A 17,982-nucleotide genomic window follows, 5' to 3' on the forward strand; every position below is an offset into this window, starting at 1 on the left:
ATGAAACCGAATATTATATACCCATTTGTGTACTCTTACATATATTTTAAGGATACATTTAAAGAATCCTCTTTATCCTCTTTGACCATAGACAACCAATTGGTTTTTGGTTTCTCGCCATATCCATAAATTAAAAATTTTGAGTTGGTGAATTTAATAAATTTTTGTAGATTTTATTCATTAGTTTGGATACGTTATGACTAAGAGACGTATTTTTTGTGGAATATGTTTGTAATTTTTTGCGGTTTTTCATTTTTGTGAAATTTTCACGATTTTTAGGTTAAGGCAACATTAATCGATCACATTGGAGATGGTTATGGATATGGGTATGGTTACGAATATGGCGTTAGGATTAAGGAAGTTTAATTAATTAGCCCTTAAATTTGAATACGCATTATAGTCAGATGTAACTGAAATATGTGTCTATGCTTCACCTCAACACTAATTCTATGTTTCACCTCTAAAAATTGTGTGTATCCACTATTCATCGCAACCGATTCAGTTATATGTTAGGCCACCATAGGTTTGTGTCTCCGATTTTAGGTACACCCTGTTCTGTAGCTAGTTATTTAACCACTGCCGCTAGATGGGTCTCTTAAGCATTATCTAAGCGCGGATAAGCGCTTTTTTTTACGAGCAAACGTAAACGTATAGCGGTTAAAGCTGGAGACATTGGTGCTTTATCGGTAACCGTATCGGTAAACTTTTAACAGCTGATTCGACCAACCTTATGAGAATCAATGCAATCGATTATTGGTGCCGCTAAAGTCGTAACCGTATCGTATCCAACCAATTGGGTTTTGGTTTACCGTCGTAACGATAAACAGCTGATTACGTTAGGGATACGGGTACAGCGATACGACATACGGCACCAATGACTCCAGCTTAAATAACTAGCTACAGCAACAGGGTGTACCGAAAAGCGGAGACACAACGCTCTGATGGCCATAGGGTATAACAGATAGCTGAATCAGTTGCGATGAATTGTGGACACACATAGAATGCATAAGATTAGTGTAGAGGGCGAAGCAAAGACACATATTTCAGTTACATCTGGGTATAATGCGTATTAAAATTTAGTGGACAAAATTTATGCGCAGAAATTTCAGAGGTGTATTTAAAGTTTGTCGCTTAGCAGTCCATATAAAGTTTAAGCGTAAACGGATATACGCGCGTTAAAAAACACGGCTAATATTTAGTTGTGGCAATGTGAACATTCATTTAATGGAACCTACTTTGTTAGAAAATTGAAGAAAAATTCTTTTGAGTGTATTATAAGCTGCATGATTTCAGGCAACCCTGCAAGTTAGGAAGAAATCAGCTGTAAATAACCGGCTGTCAAAATATATCGTAAAATTTGTATACGAGCTTCTGCAATTTGCTCCAGCTTATTAACTATTAAAGCAATTTATACAAAAATGAAACAAAAACGCAAGCATACTGGTAATGAAGATGGTGGAAACAAACCGAACCCGCATACAGTTACAGTATCCCAAATAAGCGCCGACATTATTTGGCAGGTGAGTAGAGCGCGTCCATGATTGAATATATGTAAAACGTTTACAAATTATACTTCTCATTCCCGTAGCTTGCATCGCAGTATTGGTCACCAGAAACACCAACCGAGGAGCTTCTACCATTCAATGCAAACGTAATCGATGATATCTACAGTCGTGAGATTTTGAGCCACAAATCCTCAACACGTCGCATTATGATGCTCGAGTTTAGCCAGTATTTGGAAATGTATTTATGGCCTAATTATAAACGTAAAACTGCGACACATGCCCATTTAATGTCCATTGTAGCCATGGTTAATGAAAAGTTCCGCGAACGTGTTGAAGTTTGGCCTTTGTTCGAAAGCAAGCCAGAGGAGTATCCTGCGTTCTTTCGGCACGTCTTGGAAACTTGTTTACCGGCGGATGAGTGTAGAGGCAACAGACAAGCAACTATGCGTGAAAAAACTGCGCTTATTGTATTTCTTAACCATTGTTTTAACAGCATGGAAATAGAATTGTGTCGGGAACAAGCCAAACGTTTGGTAGCGCTATCAATGTGGAGTTGCTTACAACCAAGTAAATTCGTTTTTATTTTATAAGTTCTGGAGATATGAAAGTGTTGTTAATGTTTTCAGAACGCTTGGAGCAGGAGTTGCGTGAAGTGCCAGAATGGCGTAAATTTTGGCGTCGATTGCAGAAAAAAGAAAAGGGCATTAAAAAACGAGAGGTAGAATGGGAACGGCATTTTCTGCAGGTAACTATATATAAGTGCTCGGATATGTTAGCTGGAATTAAAAGCTCCTTTTACCGGCAATTGAAGTTAGAATATTAAGTGTGCGAAAAGGGCGATGATTGAACAGGTTAAAAACGTTATATAAAACGCGGTAGTACTTCAGTAATTTTCTTCGAAACTCATAGAAGTACTTTCACTCTATCGGTACTCCTTTTCGGGAAGTCTTTTGCTGTTACAAAATCCGCTAACGACATTGTGTTGTTGTATTAACATCATCTTAGGTTACGTTCGGCTCAGTCACGAGAGATTGGTTGGACGTTTTAAGGACCATATCGCAATTATTTTCGAATAATTTCATTGATTGATTTCGAAATCAATTCGGTACCTTCTGATAATTCCTAGAGATCTTTTGTTGTCGTAGCGATGAGGACACCGCGAAGGTCAAACTCAAATCACTCATACCTTAGGAATAACAAAAAAATGTGCTGGCTTTACTCTATGGGTCTATATTTTTCAGTTTAAGTCACACTGATCTATTACCCGAAACTCTTTTGTCAGTAATGCAGGCATGCATTATACGAAATATGTCCCCACAATTTTAACAACTAACTAAGGAAACATTTCTCGCTACATTTTCTTTATTTCACAGAATTTAATTATTCAGTTTCTGAGTATATTGGAAGCCATACCACTTGAAGGTGACGTTCAACATAGTGTAATCACATATTGTGAACGTTTTTTGGAATTCGTTGTTGATTTGGAAGCGTTGCTGCCTACACGTCGTTTCTTCAATACAGTATTAGATGATACGCATTTGTTGGTGCGTGCGCAAATTTGTAATTTAGTACAACGTGAAGAAGGGAAATTGTTTGGTCAGGTGAGTAATCTAGTAATTTAAGTAGTATGACAGGAAATCTTTAAATATATCGGTCATGCATAAATGTGTGCAAATGAAAATGTTAGGATATGTTGTTGTTGTTGTTGTCGTTGTAGCGATATGGACACTTCCCAAAGTCCTTGGAGAGTGTTATCGATATTGTTGGTTCTTTGCCGGATGCAGATCCGGCTTGTTCCGGTAACAAGCACCATGAAGGTACTAGCCCGACTATCTCGGGAACGATTTGGGATGACCACATGAAACCTTCTAGGCACTGTTGCCACAGCCTGTTTTCATTTGGGACCAAAATTCGTCGAAAAAAGACCAAATTTCAAAAAAATGAACCAAAATTTGTTTTCATTTATTGGTATACATAAATAAATAAAATGAATGTAAGGCGCGATAACCTCCGAAGAGATCTAAGGCCGAGCTTCTCTTCCAATTTGCGTCGTGCTCCTCTTGATTTTCCCTACGAATTGGCCGGACGGGACCTACATGTTTTTATGCCGACTCCGAACGGCATCTGCAAGGCAGATGAGTAATAATCAACAACACAAAGTTACAAAAAACAAAAAGTGCTTAAATTTAAATTGATGATAATTATTGATGATGATAACTAAATACATTTTATCATATATGGGCATATTTTTCAGTCTTATACACATATGTATGTGTATTAGACTGGGTCGATATATTAACCGAAATCGCGCCATCGATTTTTCGATAGGATTTGGGCTCAAGCAAAAAAAAGTTCCCCTACGCATACCCACAAAAATAATTTTCGAGCCTGCGAAATTTAATTTTTTTGACTTTGATTTTTAAGGATTTTTCATGACCAACTAAAAAAATTTTAATTTTATTGTAAAATTTTCATGTTTTTTTAAAAAGGCGTTATCGGCAACGTTTTTAGCGGATATTTTTGGGTTGGACAGGGTATACATATGAAAATTTTTTTAATAGGTCATGAAAAAAACCTTAAAAATCAAAGTCGTATATAATAAAAAAAATGTTAAGTTAAACGGTTTTATTGAAAACAATACTTACATGAAGTAATAATAGCCGTTTTTTTAACACGCGTATATCCGTTTACGCTTAAACTTTATATGGACTGCTAAGCGACAAGCTTTATATACACCTCTGAAATTGCTGCGCATAAATTTTGTCCTACTAAATTTCAATACGCATTATACTCAGATTTAACTGAAAAATGTGTTTATGTTTCACCCTCTATACTAATTCTATGTATTCTATGTGCGTCCACAATTCATCGCAACTGATTCAGCTATATGTTATACCCTATGGCCATCAGAGCGTTGTGTCTCCGCTTTTCGGTACACCCTGTTGCTGTAGCTAGTTGTTTAACCACAGCCGCTAGATGGGTCTCCTAAGCATTATCTAAGCGAGGATAGGCGTTTTTTTTCACGCGCAAACGAAACGTATACGCGTGTAAAAAAAAAACACGGCTAATAATACTAAAAGCTAGAAAATAACATACATGTTAAATTCCAATTAGAATTAGCAATTGATGCAATTGGTTTATATTCTCTAATTCATTAAACAATTAGACATAGTTCAACTAATTCCCATTAGATAATTGAAATTTTTATTCTAATGGTAAATCTAATTGCAATTAGTTGCCATTAGCAACAAAAATTGGGTTACCTTTACAATTAGAAATCTAATTGACTTCTGCTAATGCAATTAAATATTCAGTTAGCTCGAATTAGAATCAATTATTTATATTTATTTACATCATTATTCGTTCACTTCAATAATTCTTTGAAAAAAATTTATTTTTATCAAAATAATTGATTCCAATTCGAGATAATTGAATATCTAATTGCATTAGCAGAAGTGAATTAGATTTCAAATTGTAAAGGTAAACCAATTTTTTTTGCTAACGGCAACTAGTTGCAATTAGATTTACCATTGGAATAAAAATTTCAATTATCTAATTGGAATTAGTTGAACTATTTCTAATTATTTAATGAATTAGCGAATTTCGCAAATGAAGGTTAATTAGCAATCATTAGCATTATCTAATCATTACTTAACATCTATGGAAAATAATTAGGTAGGTCCTAGGTACTAGTCATCACACTTCTCATCAATCTAGGGTGTTGATCACACAATTAAATAAAAGCGTTGGGCGCGTGAAATTTCTAAAAATGTGAGGCGTAGCATAACCTGATTAAGGTTCAGTTAGTCTTACTTATGACTCTCAATAGAAATTTACCTAATTATTTTCTAGCTTTTAGTATTACCCTGCAAAAATCGTTGGATCATGTGGTCCACTGGAGTACTTACCATTGTACGCCACTGTAATGCAGCAATGGACCATGTTTCTACACGAACTTTCTGTAAGCCGATCATTGCTCGTTTTAACGATTGTTATCACTACACGATCTTTATTGGACTGTGGGTACTCCATGGATTACTCTGATGTAATGCGGAGCTGGAGTATATGGTCCAGTCCTAGGGCATCGCAATGTTAATTGGACCATATTTTTTGTATGAATTGTGGTTAATTTTGGAGCACTCGCTTGGTCCATAACCTGCAAAAATCGTTCGATCATGTGGTCCACTGGAGTACTTACCATTGTACTCCCCTGTAATGCAGCAATGGACCATGTTTCTACACCAACATTCTGTAAGCCGATCATTGCTCGTTTTTAACGATTGTAATCACTAACGATATTTATTGGACTGTGGGTACTCCATGCATTACTTTTGCAGGGTTATTTCTCATTCTATTTAGTTCATTTAGTGACTCATTATTACAAGGTCTCTTTCCTGACAATTTGTTACAATGCAAGTCCTCAATACATAATCCTTCCAAAGACTTTACTCGACTCTGCGCCACGTATGCTTGTCCCTCCTCTAACTCCAAAATATTTTGATATCATTTCTACCGGACTGTATGTAATATTTGTTCCAAATATGAGCCAAATGGGATATCATAGGTCGCTTTCTATTCATGTATGTATTATGTGTTCCAAATATGGACCAAGTCGGACCACAAATAAGATTTTTTTGAATATCTCGATCTTTGCGCCACCTAGCGGCGATTTCTTTTCACAGGTCGCTTTCCACTCTTGTATGTATTATACGTTCTAAATATGAGCCAAATGGGACCACAAATACGATTTTTTTGAATATCTCGATCTTTGCGCCACCTAGCGGCGATTTTTTTCATAGGTCGCTTTTCATTCTTATATGTATTAAGTGTTCCAAATATGAGCGAAATCCGAGTACAAATACGATTTTTGTGAATATCTCGATCCTTGCTTCACCTAGCGGCGATTTTTTTCTTATTATTGCATTGTCATCGGGTTCTGAACTATATTCCAAGTCTCAAGCTTGTAGCTTATCGGGAAGTTACTCAAATTTCAATTACAAAATTCGTTCACAACGGCCGTGCAGCCGTGCAGCCTGTCAAGTCAACCTAAATAAAATCGTTTAAAAAAAGTAAAAAAAAAAAATGAAATTTCGCAGGCTCGAAAATTATTTTTTTGGGTATGCGTAGTGGAACTTTTTTCCTGAGCCCAAATCCTATCGAAAAATCGATGGCGCGATATCGGTTAACTTTCGTCAATACAAATCGACCCAGGTTAATGTGTATATATTTAAAAACTTGAATCATATATGTTTATAATATATTCTGGGCTACATCGAAAAAAACGTATAATAAAAACAGTTTTATATCGTTCATTGTATAACTTTTCTAGGACCAGCCTATGTCTTTCACCGACCAAACGTAATGAGAACCTGGGTTTTGCGTACAAAGTTCTTTGGCTAACATTATGTGGTTGATTGAAATAAACTCTAATTTATTGCGTAACTTGGTTTTAATAAGAGGCAATTAAAAAAAAAATCGCCCTGCGGCCGCCGAACTCAGACCCAGTAAATCATATACAAGCAATTCTTCAAAACACTCTTCGTTCCTACCATTTTATAGAAAGCTTACTTTTTCCCAAAAAGCTAAAACGTCAGGCTTAAAATCACAATTTAACAGTCTTAAAATCTTTCTTGATCGCACTTTATCAAGTACGAAAAGTTATTTATTAACGGTATTATAGAAGTTTCGGTTTCTGCTAATACCTTGTCGGGAGTAATTGTACATAATACTTGTATATCAAAGCGTTTTTGCTTTAAGAGTTCAATATATGTACAAATCTAAAATATTTTTTTACCGTAAATCGTTCTAAATCTGTAAAGTTATCGCTTTTATGAAATACTTCAGCCTTACTTCCAACAAAAATATTTTTAAATAATATTTTTTATGTACTGATTATGCATAAGTTGCTCAAGATAAGCTTGAAGTGTGCCCCAATTTGATGGTATAGGAATGGCAGACGAATCTTTTCTGATTGGAACTCTTTATTTAAGGTATTTATAATTTTAAGAGTATAGGCGAGAAACAGCATATACTCTTTTATTTCGGGATCTGACATTAAGTTTTCTAATTGTATTGCGCTAACGCCACTTACAGCTCCGAAACATAAGCAGTTTTTCATATATATGAGTTTAACACAAGCTTATGCATTATGAGTAGATTGCATGTATTTTCGTGGAGAATGGTAGAATAAGCGACACTAGCGCCATCTGATATTGAAAAGTAGCCAACTCCCCAATTTTGTGCCAAGCAAATCATAAGAAGAAGAATTTGACATTTGCTTTGGCTAAGGGTGTTGGCACACGTTGCAAGTGAAATTATTTTTCCCACTGGTTGGTAAATTTTCTAACATTTTTCACAATTAAAAACTGCAATATAACAATCGAATACGACACAAAATATGTTAGCAAGTATTTTTGTTGTATAGGGAGAATGTTTACAACAGTGCTTCGCGAAATTTTGTATGAGAATGGGCAAGGCGTAATACACTTCAATTGCCAAGTCTGAAGTTCCTTCATATTTACAGACGCAACATCTTGGTTGATTGTGGCGATGTTATTGGAATGCATAAGCTTGTGTTAAACGCATCTATATGAAAAATGTCATTGTGTCACCGCCTTAATAAACTTCAATTGCCAAGTCTGAAGTTCCTTCATATTTACAAACGCAACATCTTGGTTGATTGCGGCAATGTTATTGGAAATGCATAAGCTTGTGTTAAACGCATATATATGAAAAATGTCAATCAAGTATATACTTTCAAATTCCAGCTATATCCGCCACCGACATACTTGTGCCTTTTATTGGGTATGTATTGTCTACATTACTTTCATCGATACAGGCGTCCTTTTCTTGAATGTATGATGCCTGTTATTTTCTTTGAAGAAGAGTGAGAAACTTATGCAGCTTGAATACACGGTCAGACATCGGATGTTGTTCTTCATTGTTGCAAAGATGGAACATAGCTAACAGTAACTCAAATCGGTTTCTGTTCATTACTTCTGAAATACCATTTTTATAAATAGGATCAGTTGACCAATAATCTCTTAGATGCAGCAATGGCACAAGACCCATCCAGAATTAAATTCCAATGAATTTTCTCATTTCAACAGCATTCGTCTCAATCCACTTGTTGACTCTACCGTTAGGCAGTGAGGTTCCTGACAGAGTTTGCGCCGCAAATCTATTGGTTTGAGTGACCAGTAAACAAATTATTCCATCATCCAATAAATGATTGAAACATTCAATGGGCCCTTTCTGATGTAATTTTGCGTAGACATCAGGTGGAAATCCGGTATTTCCATGTACTACCTCTGGAAATGTCGTTCTTTCCCCTTCTGCCATATTGACTCAAAAACTGTTTTTGATACATCCGGATTTGTATTATTTTCCTCAGAAATATTGTCCAGCTCATCCACCTGCTCCTCAGGGACACGAGATGTTGATGGCGTTGAACTAAAATCTGGGACATTGAATGAACGAGATGTTGATGGTATTGAGCTGAAATCTGGTGAAGGGATTATGGGCGAACGGTATGTTCACGGTTTATCAGAACGTGGGGATTGTCTATCAGTTACCAGGTCACACGCAGAAGGAGGTGGTACTGTGATGCATATTATTTGGTCCACACTAGTTGAAGTGGACATCACAACTACTAGAAGGAATGTAATCCTTGTCTCTATCAACATCATCATCGTCTTTAGAGTCACAAAAATCTGACAGATCAGAGGGATTAGCATTCAAAGCTTCACTTATCTTATCACTTATCACTAAGTTTTTTCCTTGATATCTTTTTTTAAGCTATTGCATAGATTTTATCGCGGGCTTGGCGACTAAATCAAAAAAAAACGTAACGGATATTTGTTAAAAAAGATCCGAAAAGGCTCGAAAAGGTTCGAAAAGATTCGAAAACGTTCGTAAAGGTTCGGTGTTAGCAACAGGCCAAATACATAATATTGGATCTTTATCATAATCAGCGGTGTGCAGATTACCAAATTGAGAATGTGTTAGTAAACACGAACGCGTAGCGAGCACTAAAGCAAAATCAATTATTTATTTAGTTTGATTTCAATGCTTTAACGGTTAACATGTGTCACACGCACTCTTTGGTACTCTGTTTTAAGCGCACGTGCGACACTTTCTCACCGTACGACCATCGAAATCAAACTAAAAGAGCTGTCGTAGATTTTCACGAAGTAGCCATTGTGCTATAGATTATCGTATACATATATGGTCGCTTATAAGCCAACCTAATAAAACCGCACTGCCTTTTTTTCAGCGCACGCAAACAACCGGCGTTTTTTGCCCAAACCCAAATAAGCAGGCGTTGCGATAATGTAAACACATGCAAACGTCAAATCTAAATGTCACGCAGAACAAAAATTGGAAATCGAGTTAGGTTTTCACGCAGCAAATTCAATTTGAGTTGCTCTCATACAAGTTGTATGTGCATGAGACATTTTTTACAGGAAATGACTTGCGTGCATTTATATTAGGTTGGCTTGTTAGCAGGTGCTAAGCTCACGCCCACCCCGGATCATAAAGTTAAAGTTAAAGCGAAAGTTAGAGTTAAAAATAAAGTTAAAGTTAAAGTTAAAGTTAAAGTGAAAGTTAAGTTAAAAGTTAAAGTTAAAGTTAAAGTTAAGGTTAAAGTTGAAGTTAAAGTTAAAGTTAAAGCTAAAGTTAAAGTTAAAGTTAAAGTGAATGTTAAAGTTAAAGCGAAAGTTAAAGTTAAAGTTAAAAACAAAGTTAAAATCAAAGTTAAAGTGAAAGTTAAAGTTAAAGTTAAGGTTAAAGTTAAAGTTAAAGTTAAAGTTAAAGTTAAAGTTAAAGTTAAAGTCAAAGTTAAAGTTAAAGTCAAAGTTAAAGTTAAAATTAAGGTTAAAGTTAAAGTTGAAGTTAAAGTTAAAGTTGAAGTTAAAGTTAAAGTTAAAATTAAAGTTAAAGATAAAGTTAAAATGAATGTTAAAGTTAAAGCGAAAGTTAAAGCTAAAAATAAAGTTAAAGTTAAAGTTAAAGTAAGGTTAAAGTTAAAGTTAAATTTAAAGTTAAAGTTACAGTTAATGTTAAAGTTAAAGTTAAATTTAAAGCTAAAGTTAAAGCTAAAGTGAATGCTGAAGTTAAAGTTAAAGTTAAAGTTAAAAATAAAGTTTAAGTTAAAGTTAAAGTTAAAAATAAAGTTAAGGTTAAAGTTAAAGTGAAAGTTAAATATTAACCCATTACTGACAGAAACCTTAACATATATGGATTTTGTTGAAATTTTGTGTATTGCTTATGTTTAGCCACTTAAACTGATAGAACAAAAACAAATTTTTTTTTTTGGGTGAAGTTGGGACAGAGTGGGCTGTTACACATATGTAACGTTGGTCACTTCCATACGAATTGCAAAAATTAACATGAATTATATATACTTTTATTTGTTTTGAAAATAAATAGCACTTTTATTCTTATAACATTTTAGGGAGCACAAAATCATTCATTTTATATATAAAACACATGACTTTTGATTTTAATTTGAGTAAAGTTACATAAAAAGATAAACGTTTAAATAAAAAGTACTTGGCTTACAAGTAAACAAAAAATGATCTATAATGTTTAGTTTAAGGGTATAAAGTGATACTTTTGAATGCAATCAACGTACAATCCAACATTACATTTTACACATTCAGTTGTAATGCTAGATTTGTAATTAGAGCCTGACACCTTCGTCTCTTTCCTAGTGGAATTTTTGCTATGAAATGCGCCTGGCAGTCATATCGTGAATTTGTATATTCGGTATCAATTTTAGGTCGACGGTAACCGCCAGGTGGTTTTGCAACACCTTGAGTTCTGCAATAATATCTGGCAGTGGATTGGCGAAATTGAAGTCGAGACATACTTCCACCAACTTTTCGATAAAGAATCCAAGCATTCTGCATAGAGACGTCAACAAGCCAAGTAAAAATTGATGACCCCCACTTTCTTACCCTGGCTGATATGCGATAAGTAGATACGTTTTGGACCATTCCATCTACCCCACCCATGAAGCTATTGTACGACTAATTGCCAAAGGCCGTGGAACATCTATTTTTTTATGGACTTCACGGGAATATCTTGGGACTGTCGATATAGGATAAATGCCATATATTGAAGACGCAATTGTTACAATAGAATTGTCATTCCATTTATTGAAGTAAATATTCGCCTTCTCCAATTTCACACCGTCTGTCCACCCACGTTTAACTTTCATCTTGATAAGTTCCTTTTTGGATGGAAGAATACAAGATTTCGGAAACAGCTTCGGTGGAGTTAGCCGCACATATGACTCAGGTAGTTTTGGTGGAGTTGATTCGGGCGAGTTTGTCACTGGAATATGATTTGATGCAGTGTGTTGAAAAGATTGAGGCGTCGATGTTTTATTCTTATAAAAAGATGTTGCATGCAACCCTTTCTGCAAACGAGGATGTGTTTTAAGAAGATCTCTTTCCACATTTGACAATGAATGATCCAGCACATCCTTGATGTATTTCGCCAGCTCCTCTTCATTTATAGGGACCACTTCACATTAGTCATTTTCTGCCTCCTAGATAAATTTCTCAATGTTCCTCCTTCATCTTCATTTGAGGATTCCTCTTCTGAAATATTTTCTTCATCCGGTGGTTCTAAAAATACCTTATCGATGTCACGTTGTTCATCGCGTTGGCCCTCTAGCAGCTCAAGGATCTGTTCTGTGCGTAAAACGTCACTTAAATAAAGATAAACGAAGCAAATAAAGAAATAAGTACACTTGCTATAGTAGTGACCAAGGGTACACATATGTAACGTTGACTTTTCAAGCTTTTATCTCAAAGAAAATAAACTTTTTTTTTTTTGTTTTGATTTTTTAATATTTTTATGTGACTGCACTGAATAATTATGTACAAAAATTGTTCTTAGAATTTGAAAAAAACATTTGTAAACAATTACTTACATTTTGCGCTTTCTCATAACTGCAAAAAAAGGCACACAGGGATATGGCACAAGCCTAAAAACTTCTACTCACTTCAGTGGTTCTCAGTAAACTGATCGCACCACGCTTCATCGTAAAGCTTAAACATACACTTTCATATTGCCACACGAACAAACCCAATTACAGTCGTTCCAAGTGATATTGGTGTACGATTATCCATACTTATGTTACTGTTACATATATGTAACGTTGGTCAGTAATGCGTTAACTTCTCATTTATTCAATAAAAGTAAAAAAATTGTTTTCTTATCGGTCACCACGCTTAAAAAGGTTAACTTGAATTAATATCAAAGACAAAACTTGAATTAATATCAAAGAAAACAAAATGTTGCATAAATATTATAATTGCATAAGTTGATAATATGCAATAGCTTTACCGCGGCAGTCCCCGAGAAAAAATTTTAAATGTACCGGTGATCACGCGGCCCCAGTAAGTAATTTTTCTTCCTGGGGCCGAGTGATGATCGGTGCACACATGGAAAATTGATAAAAAATCATGGAAAAAGTGAAAATTTTCACTTTCTGTTTTCAAATATACAATAAATGGACATGAACAGAATGTTTTCAGCAAAAAAAATATTTTGGCCCGAATGAGTAAATCGCGATTTTGGGGTTTCTCGCGAGATGTGTTAAAATTAAAAAGTGTTAACAAATAAAGTATTAAAGTAAACCCCTACAGCTCCTATTAAATTTCAGGGAATTCGAGAGGTAGTCTTATGTTGTGTTCTCGCAAAGGAGCTTGTACCCCTTGTTGTTGTAAACCTTACAGCTGTCGCCTTGTCAGTTCTGATGTCACGGTGTTTAAATTTGTCCCAAATTATTAAATAAATTATAAATTAAAAATTGCTTAAAATAAAAGTTTTCTGTTTTATCGAATCGAAAGTATTTTTTGATTAACAATAGCTCAAAAATGTTAAATCGAATAAATTACATGGTGAACTAGTCACCACAACACGATAACTTATTAGATTAACAATTTGCTACCAATTCCATAGTTTCACATCCTTTGAATCACAATCACTTTCGATTTGTGTTAAATGGGGTTACACTGAAATGACAGCCCTGGATCTGTAAAAATCCCTAGTCGCTGGGGTACATAAAACCTGCTACAGTGATTGTATTGAACGACAATGCTCCAGCTTTTCAAAGTTTTTTCTTCATAAACAAATTTTAAAAGCAGAAAATATTCCAAACATCTTTTCATATTTGCCCCTATTTCAAACGATTTATTGAGTATGGACAGAAAAAAATTATTTATTGGTGAACTGCTAGTCTAGGCTCAGCTATGTACTTCAACGAAAAGTACAGCTTAGCTACGGATGGTTATCACTGAGCCGTTATGCTATGACATCAATAACAGAATACATTGATTTTCATAAAGTTGATTGCATCAGCTGTTTTATACGGAGATTGCCAGGGTCATTTTATACGGAGATTGCCAGGGCCATAAAGTACTTATTCCGCAATTTTCTTTTTATCTTATGGTAGGTCTATTCATTAACGAGGAAAGTTTAAAGCTAAGAATAAAGTTTGATCTCACAACCTAAAGCATTTGTATGTGCAAACAACACTATAATTACAAATAATCGAAAAATATTTTTTTAAATCACAATTATAACCATTTATTTTAAGATAACACAAAAAGAAATATTGGCATTGTGACTGCTGATTGGAATATCACCATATCTCAGCTGCCGTTTCGAGAAAGCTCTATCATAGAATAAATTCTATATGCTTTGACGTGAGCTGCAGCGTGTATGAAAAAAGTTCTGAAATGGGGCGTTCTGCCGAGTTGGGGTAATTTTCCACTCAGTAGTCGATATGTAACAACACCCTGCAATTAAGGCATCATCTCCATATCGTATCACATAAAAAGGTTAGAACATCTGTATTAGTTACAACTGTAAAAACAGTCGGAAAATACGGGTCCGCGCATCCTCTATGAAATGATGCCACTGCACAAAGTTTTCCATCCACAACGCCTGGTGCCCCAAAATCTCCAGCGCACACATCAGCTTTATGACGAGCAGCGCAAATCATTGATTCTGTTAAAATTATCCCTGCCTTTCGATAAAACATCGCACAATTAGCATGTGGTAATGAAGACAAGACAGTAGTTTGGAGTATATTTGAAGTCTCCCCTTTTACTGCAGTTGTCCAACCCCATCCACTAACTTCCATTCGCGTGCTTTCTTCAAATGTACACTGGCCAAAGCTTATTGATTGTATTGTTGGGCCCATATCAAAACATTTATTCACTTTCAACATAGCTATATTCCTATCTGCTATTTCGGGATGATAATTAGGTGGATAAAATACATCCTCCACTTCGCGAGTTTGCCCATGTGTGGGTATATCACGTAAATCTGTTACACCAGCTGAAACCGTGATGGAGTCTACATTTAAATTTATAAAACAATTTGCAGCTGTAACCACCTTTTGCATAGTGATTAATGAACCCACGCAAATATGATTTCTGTTATGACGTATTGATACTAAATGTGGATTTTTCTTTATATCGCTATGATATCCACCTACAATGCGATATTCCGAATTCGTAGAAGTCGAACGGCAACCAAGTATGACAAACAATAGAGCGTAATAATTTCTTAGATACATTTTAGTTTATCAAGACTATTTTCACCGCTTTTTAAGTACAAACTACACCAAGATCAATTTTGTGGACGCTATTTATACATAATTGTGTGGTGTGAATGAAAAATAAGCAAAACAGTTTCCTTCTAGATTCCTGGAATTAGAACAATAAAAACACATCTACATTTGAATTATATAAAACGGAAATTTTTTTTTTCACTCACTCAACCCATTTAACCTTGAGTAAATTTTTGGTTAGAAGTGCCTAATTAAAATTTCAATGCCCTTAATGATGAAAAACACAAAATATTTATACACGTTTTTAAAATGACATTTCTATAGAAATTTCTTATTATATTAGCTTTAGCGTACCCTTAATTAGTTTAGTTTTGATGTTTTTGGTAGTGAGCTACGGAGCGGGTACCGGAGCGTAGGCGGGGTAGTCGTTGGCGGTATAGGCGGGATCGGACGGATCAGTGACCTGAGAGGAATGAAGTTATAGTTAGTGCTTGATCGCTAGCTGGACACGACCGCCTCCGTGCCAGAACGACGGCAGGGCTGGACGCGGAGTTGTACCGGCCGGAACTCCTTAGACCGCTCCGTGCGCTGAGGCGAAGTGCACCTTGGCGGCACAGCCAAAGGGTAGCCCCTTTAGCTGATGAATCGGTCTACGGCTGGAGCCAGGACTGAGGAGAAGGGGTCGGTTGGCCGTATGGCGGCGAGCCCCATCTCTTAGCTTGGACACGGACGTGATAGCCTTAGAGGCGGCGTCCGTTGCCTCGGCAATCGCTAGGTGACCAGTGCCATGACGGCCTCCCCCCTTCCACTTCGCAAGTGGGATTGGCTAGCTCGCTGGACTTCGCCAGCTGTTCACTTGCCGGTTCATAGGCTGCGAGAAGATTCTGGGCCAGCTAATCAGGATAAGAGATCGGGCTGCCTTAAATAAAGCAACAACCTCATTGTGGTTGCTGAGTAGAGTATCACCCCTTGTCGGCTGCCAGTTCGAAATAGTCCTATCACAAAATATTTTTCAAAAGTTCCCCATTTCAGGATTTGTCACAGTCAATGCTTTTCACTAACTCCCTCTTATGCCAAAATGCATTGAACTTATGCTCAGATAGGGAGTTTTTGAAACAAATTTAGTTTTTGTGAATAAAATTCTGACGTATTCTTCAAACAAATTCTGAAAGAAAGGCCAAACCAATTCGCGAAATATTATATAATATGCTTTGCACACAGAGTATATTAACTTTGATTGGATAACGGTTGGTTGTAGAGGTATAAAGGAATCGAGATAGATATGGACTTCCATATATCAAAATCATCAGTATCGAAAGAAAATTGATTGAGCCATGTCCGTCCGTCCGTCTGTCCGTTAACACGATAATTTGATTAAATATTGAGATATCGTCACCAAATTTGGTACACGAGCTTATCTGAACCCAGAATAGATTGGTATTGAAAATGAGCGAAATCGGATGATAACCACGCCCACTTTATATATATTTTTATATATTGGAAAACACAAAAAACCTGATTATTTAGTAAATAATACACTCATAATGCTGAAATTTGACATGTGGACTGATATTGAGACTCTTGATAAAAATTTGAAAAAAATGTTTAAAATGGGCGTGGCACCGCCTACTTATGATAAAATCAATTTTGCAAATATTAATCATAAATCAAAAATCGTTAAACCTATCGTAACAAAATTGGGCTTGCCTGTACTATAAGGAATGCTTTGAAGAAAAATTAACGAAATCGGTTATATAAAAGATTTTTAAAAGGGTCGTGGACGAATAAAATAAGTTATATCTTAGTGAAAAAACGCTTTGTATCAAGAGAATTTTACTTTCTAAATTAAATTATAACATTAAATTGGAAAACACTTAAATTTGAAAAAATGGGCGTGGCACCGCCCCTTTTTTGTCTAAGCAATTTTCAATGTTTCGGGAGCCATAACTCGAAGAAAAATTTACATATCGTAACAAAATTGGGTACACATATTTTCCTTATAGCAGAAAATATGTGTAGTAAAAATGGACGGGATCGGTTAAAGAACACGGCAACGTAGATATAAAACAAGTTTAAAAGGCTTAAAAGGGTCGTAGACTAGAATAGTAACCTATAACTTAGCAAAAAATAGTTTTGAATCAATGATATTTCACTTATCAAGTTTTATTGTAAGAGGAATTGGGGAGACGGGCGGTGCCACGTGTTATGTAGAAAAGTAATCTATCTGAAATGAAATGTGCAATTGAAGCTCACGCTGAGTATATAATGTTCGGTTACACCCGAACTTAGACACCTTTACTTGTTAAATTTTTCATCATTGGAGAACAAACCTCTAGTAATTGAATCATGACTCAACCCATTTAACCTTGAGTAAATTTTTGTTTAGAACTGCCTAATTAAAATTTCCATGCCCATAATGATGAAAAATTCTAAATTAAAATTAAAATTAAATTAAAATTAAAATTACTTCGCTATATATTATCTTTGTATTTTTATGAAAAGAACAAAGCGTACACTTAATTAGTTTCGTCTGTTTCCAAACTGCTAATATGTTCTATCGTATACTGCCACATAACCAGAGTTGGGAGCAGTGCAATAAATTTTATATAATAACAACACTGCTCGAACTTAAGTGGGATGACATTATTATTATTATTATTAATAGGTCTGGAAGCACTGCGACCTTTGTGCAGATCTATTGTGCAAGACCTTTCAGCCTAATTTTGTATCTAGAGGCTCTTGATGTATCTAGGTTAATGAGGCTTAGGTTAATGAGTTTGGCTGATACTTTCGTTGCCGGAAGTATAAACAGTTTGGCCTGCCTTTGCCCTGGGCAATCAATCCAGTGACGTCTGAATTGTTTTGTTTCCCAGTTACTTA

General features: G+C 35.5%; 1 protein-coding gene across 1 annotated transcript in view; it reads left to right on the forward strand.

Moving 5' to 3' along the window:
* The first annotated feature begins 1,351 nt into the window (after positions 1-1,351).
* The window catches only part of LOC137249390 (RNA helicase aquarius), an 83,682-nt gene continuing 67,051 nt past the window's right edge, over positions 1,352-17,982 (forward strand). Inside the window, exons 1-4 of the mRNA XM_067780812.1 lie at positions 1,352-1,520; positions 1,589-2,072; positions 2,132-2,250; positions 2,879-3,106. Of these exons, the coding sequence (XP_067636913.1) occupies positions 1,419-1,520; positions 1,589-2,072; positions 2,132-2,250; positions 2,879-3,106 (933 nt within the window). The 5' untranslated portion in view covers positions 1,352-1,418. The remainder of the gene's footprint in view (positions 1,521-1,588; positions 2,073-2,131; positions 2,251-2,878; positions 3,107-17,982) is intronic.

The sequence above is a fragment of the Eurosta solidaginis genome, chromosome 1, assembly GCF_040869045.1.
Source record: "Eurosta solidaginis isolate ZX-2024a chromosome 1, ASM4086904v1, whole genome shotgun sequence".
Classification (NCBI taxonomy): domain Eukaryota; kingdom Metazoa; phylum Arthropoda; class Insecta; order Diptera; family Tephritidae; genus Eurosta; species Eurosta solidaginis.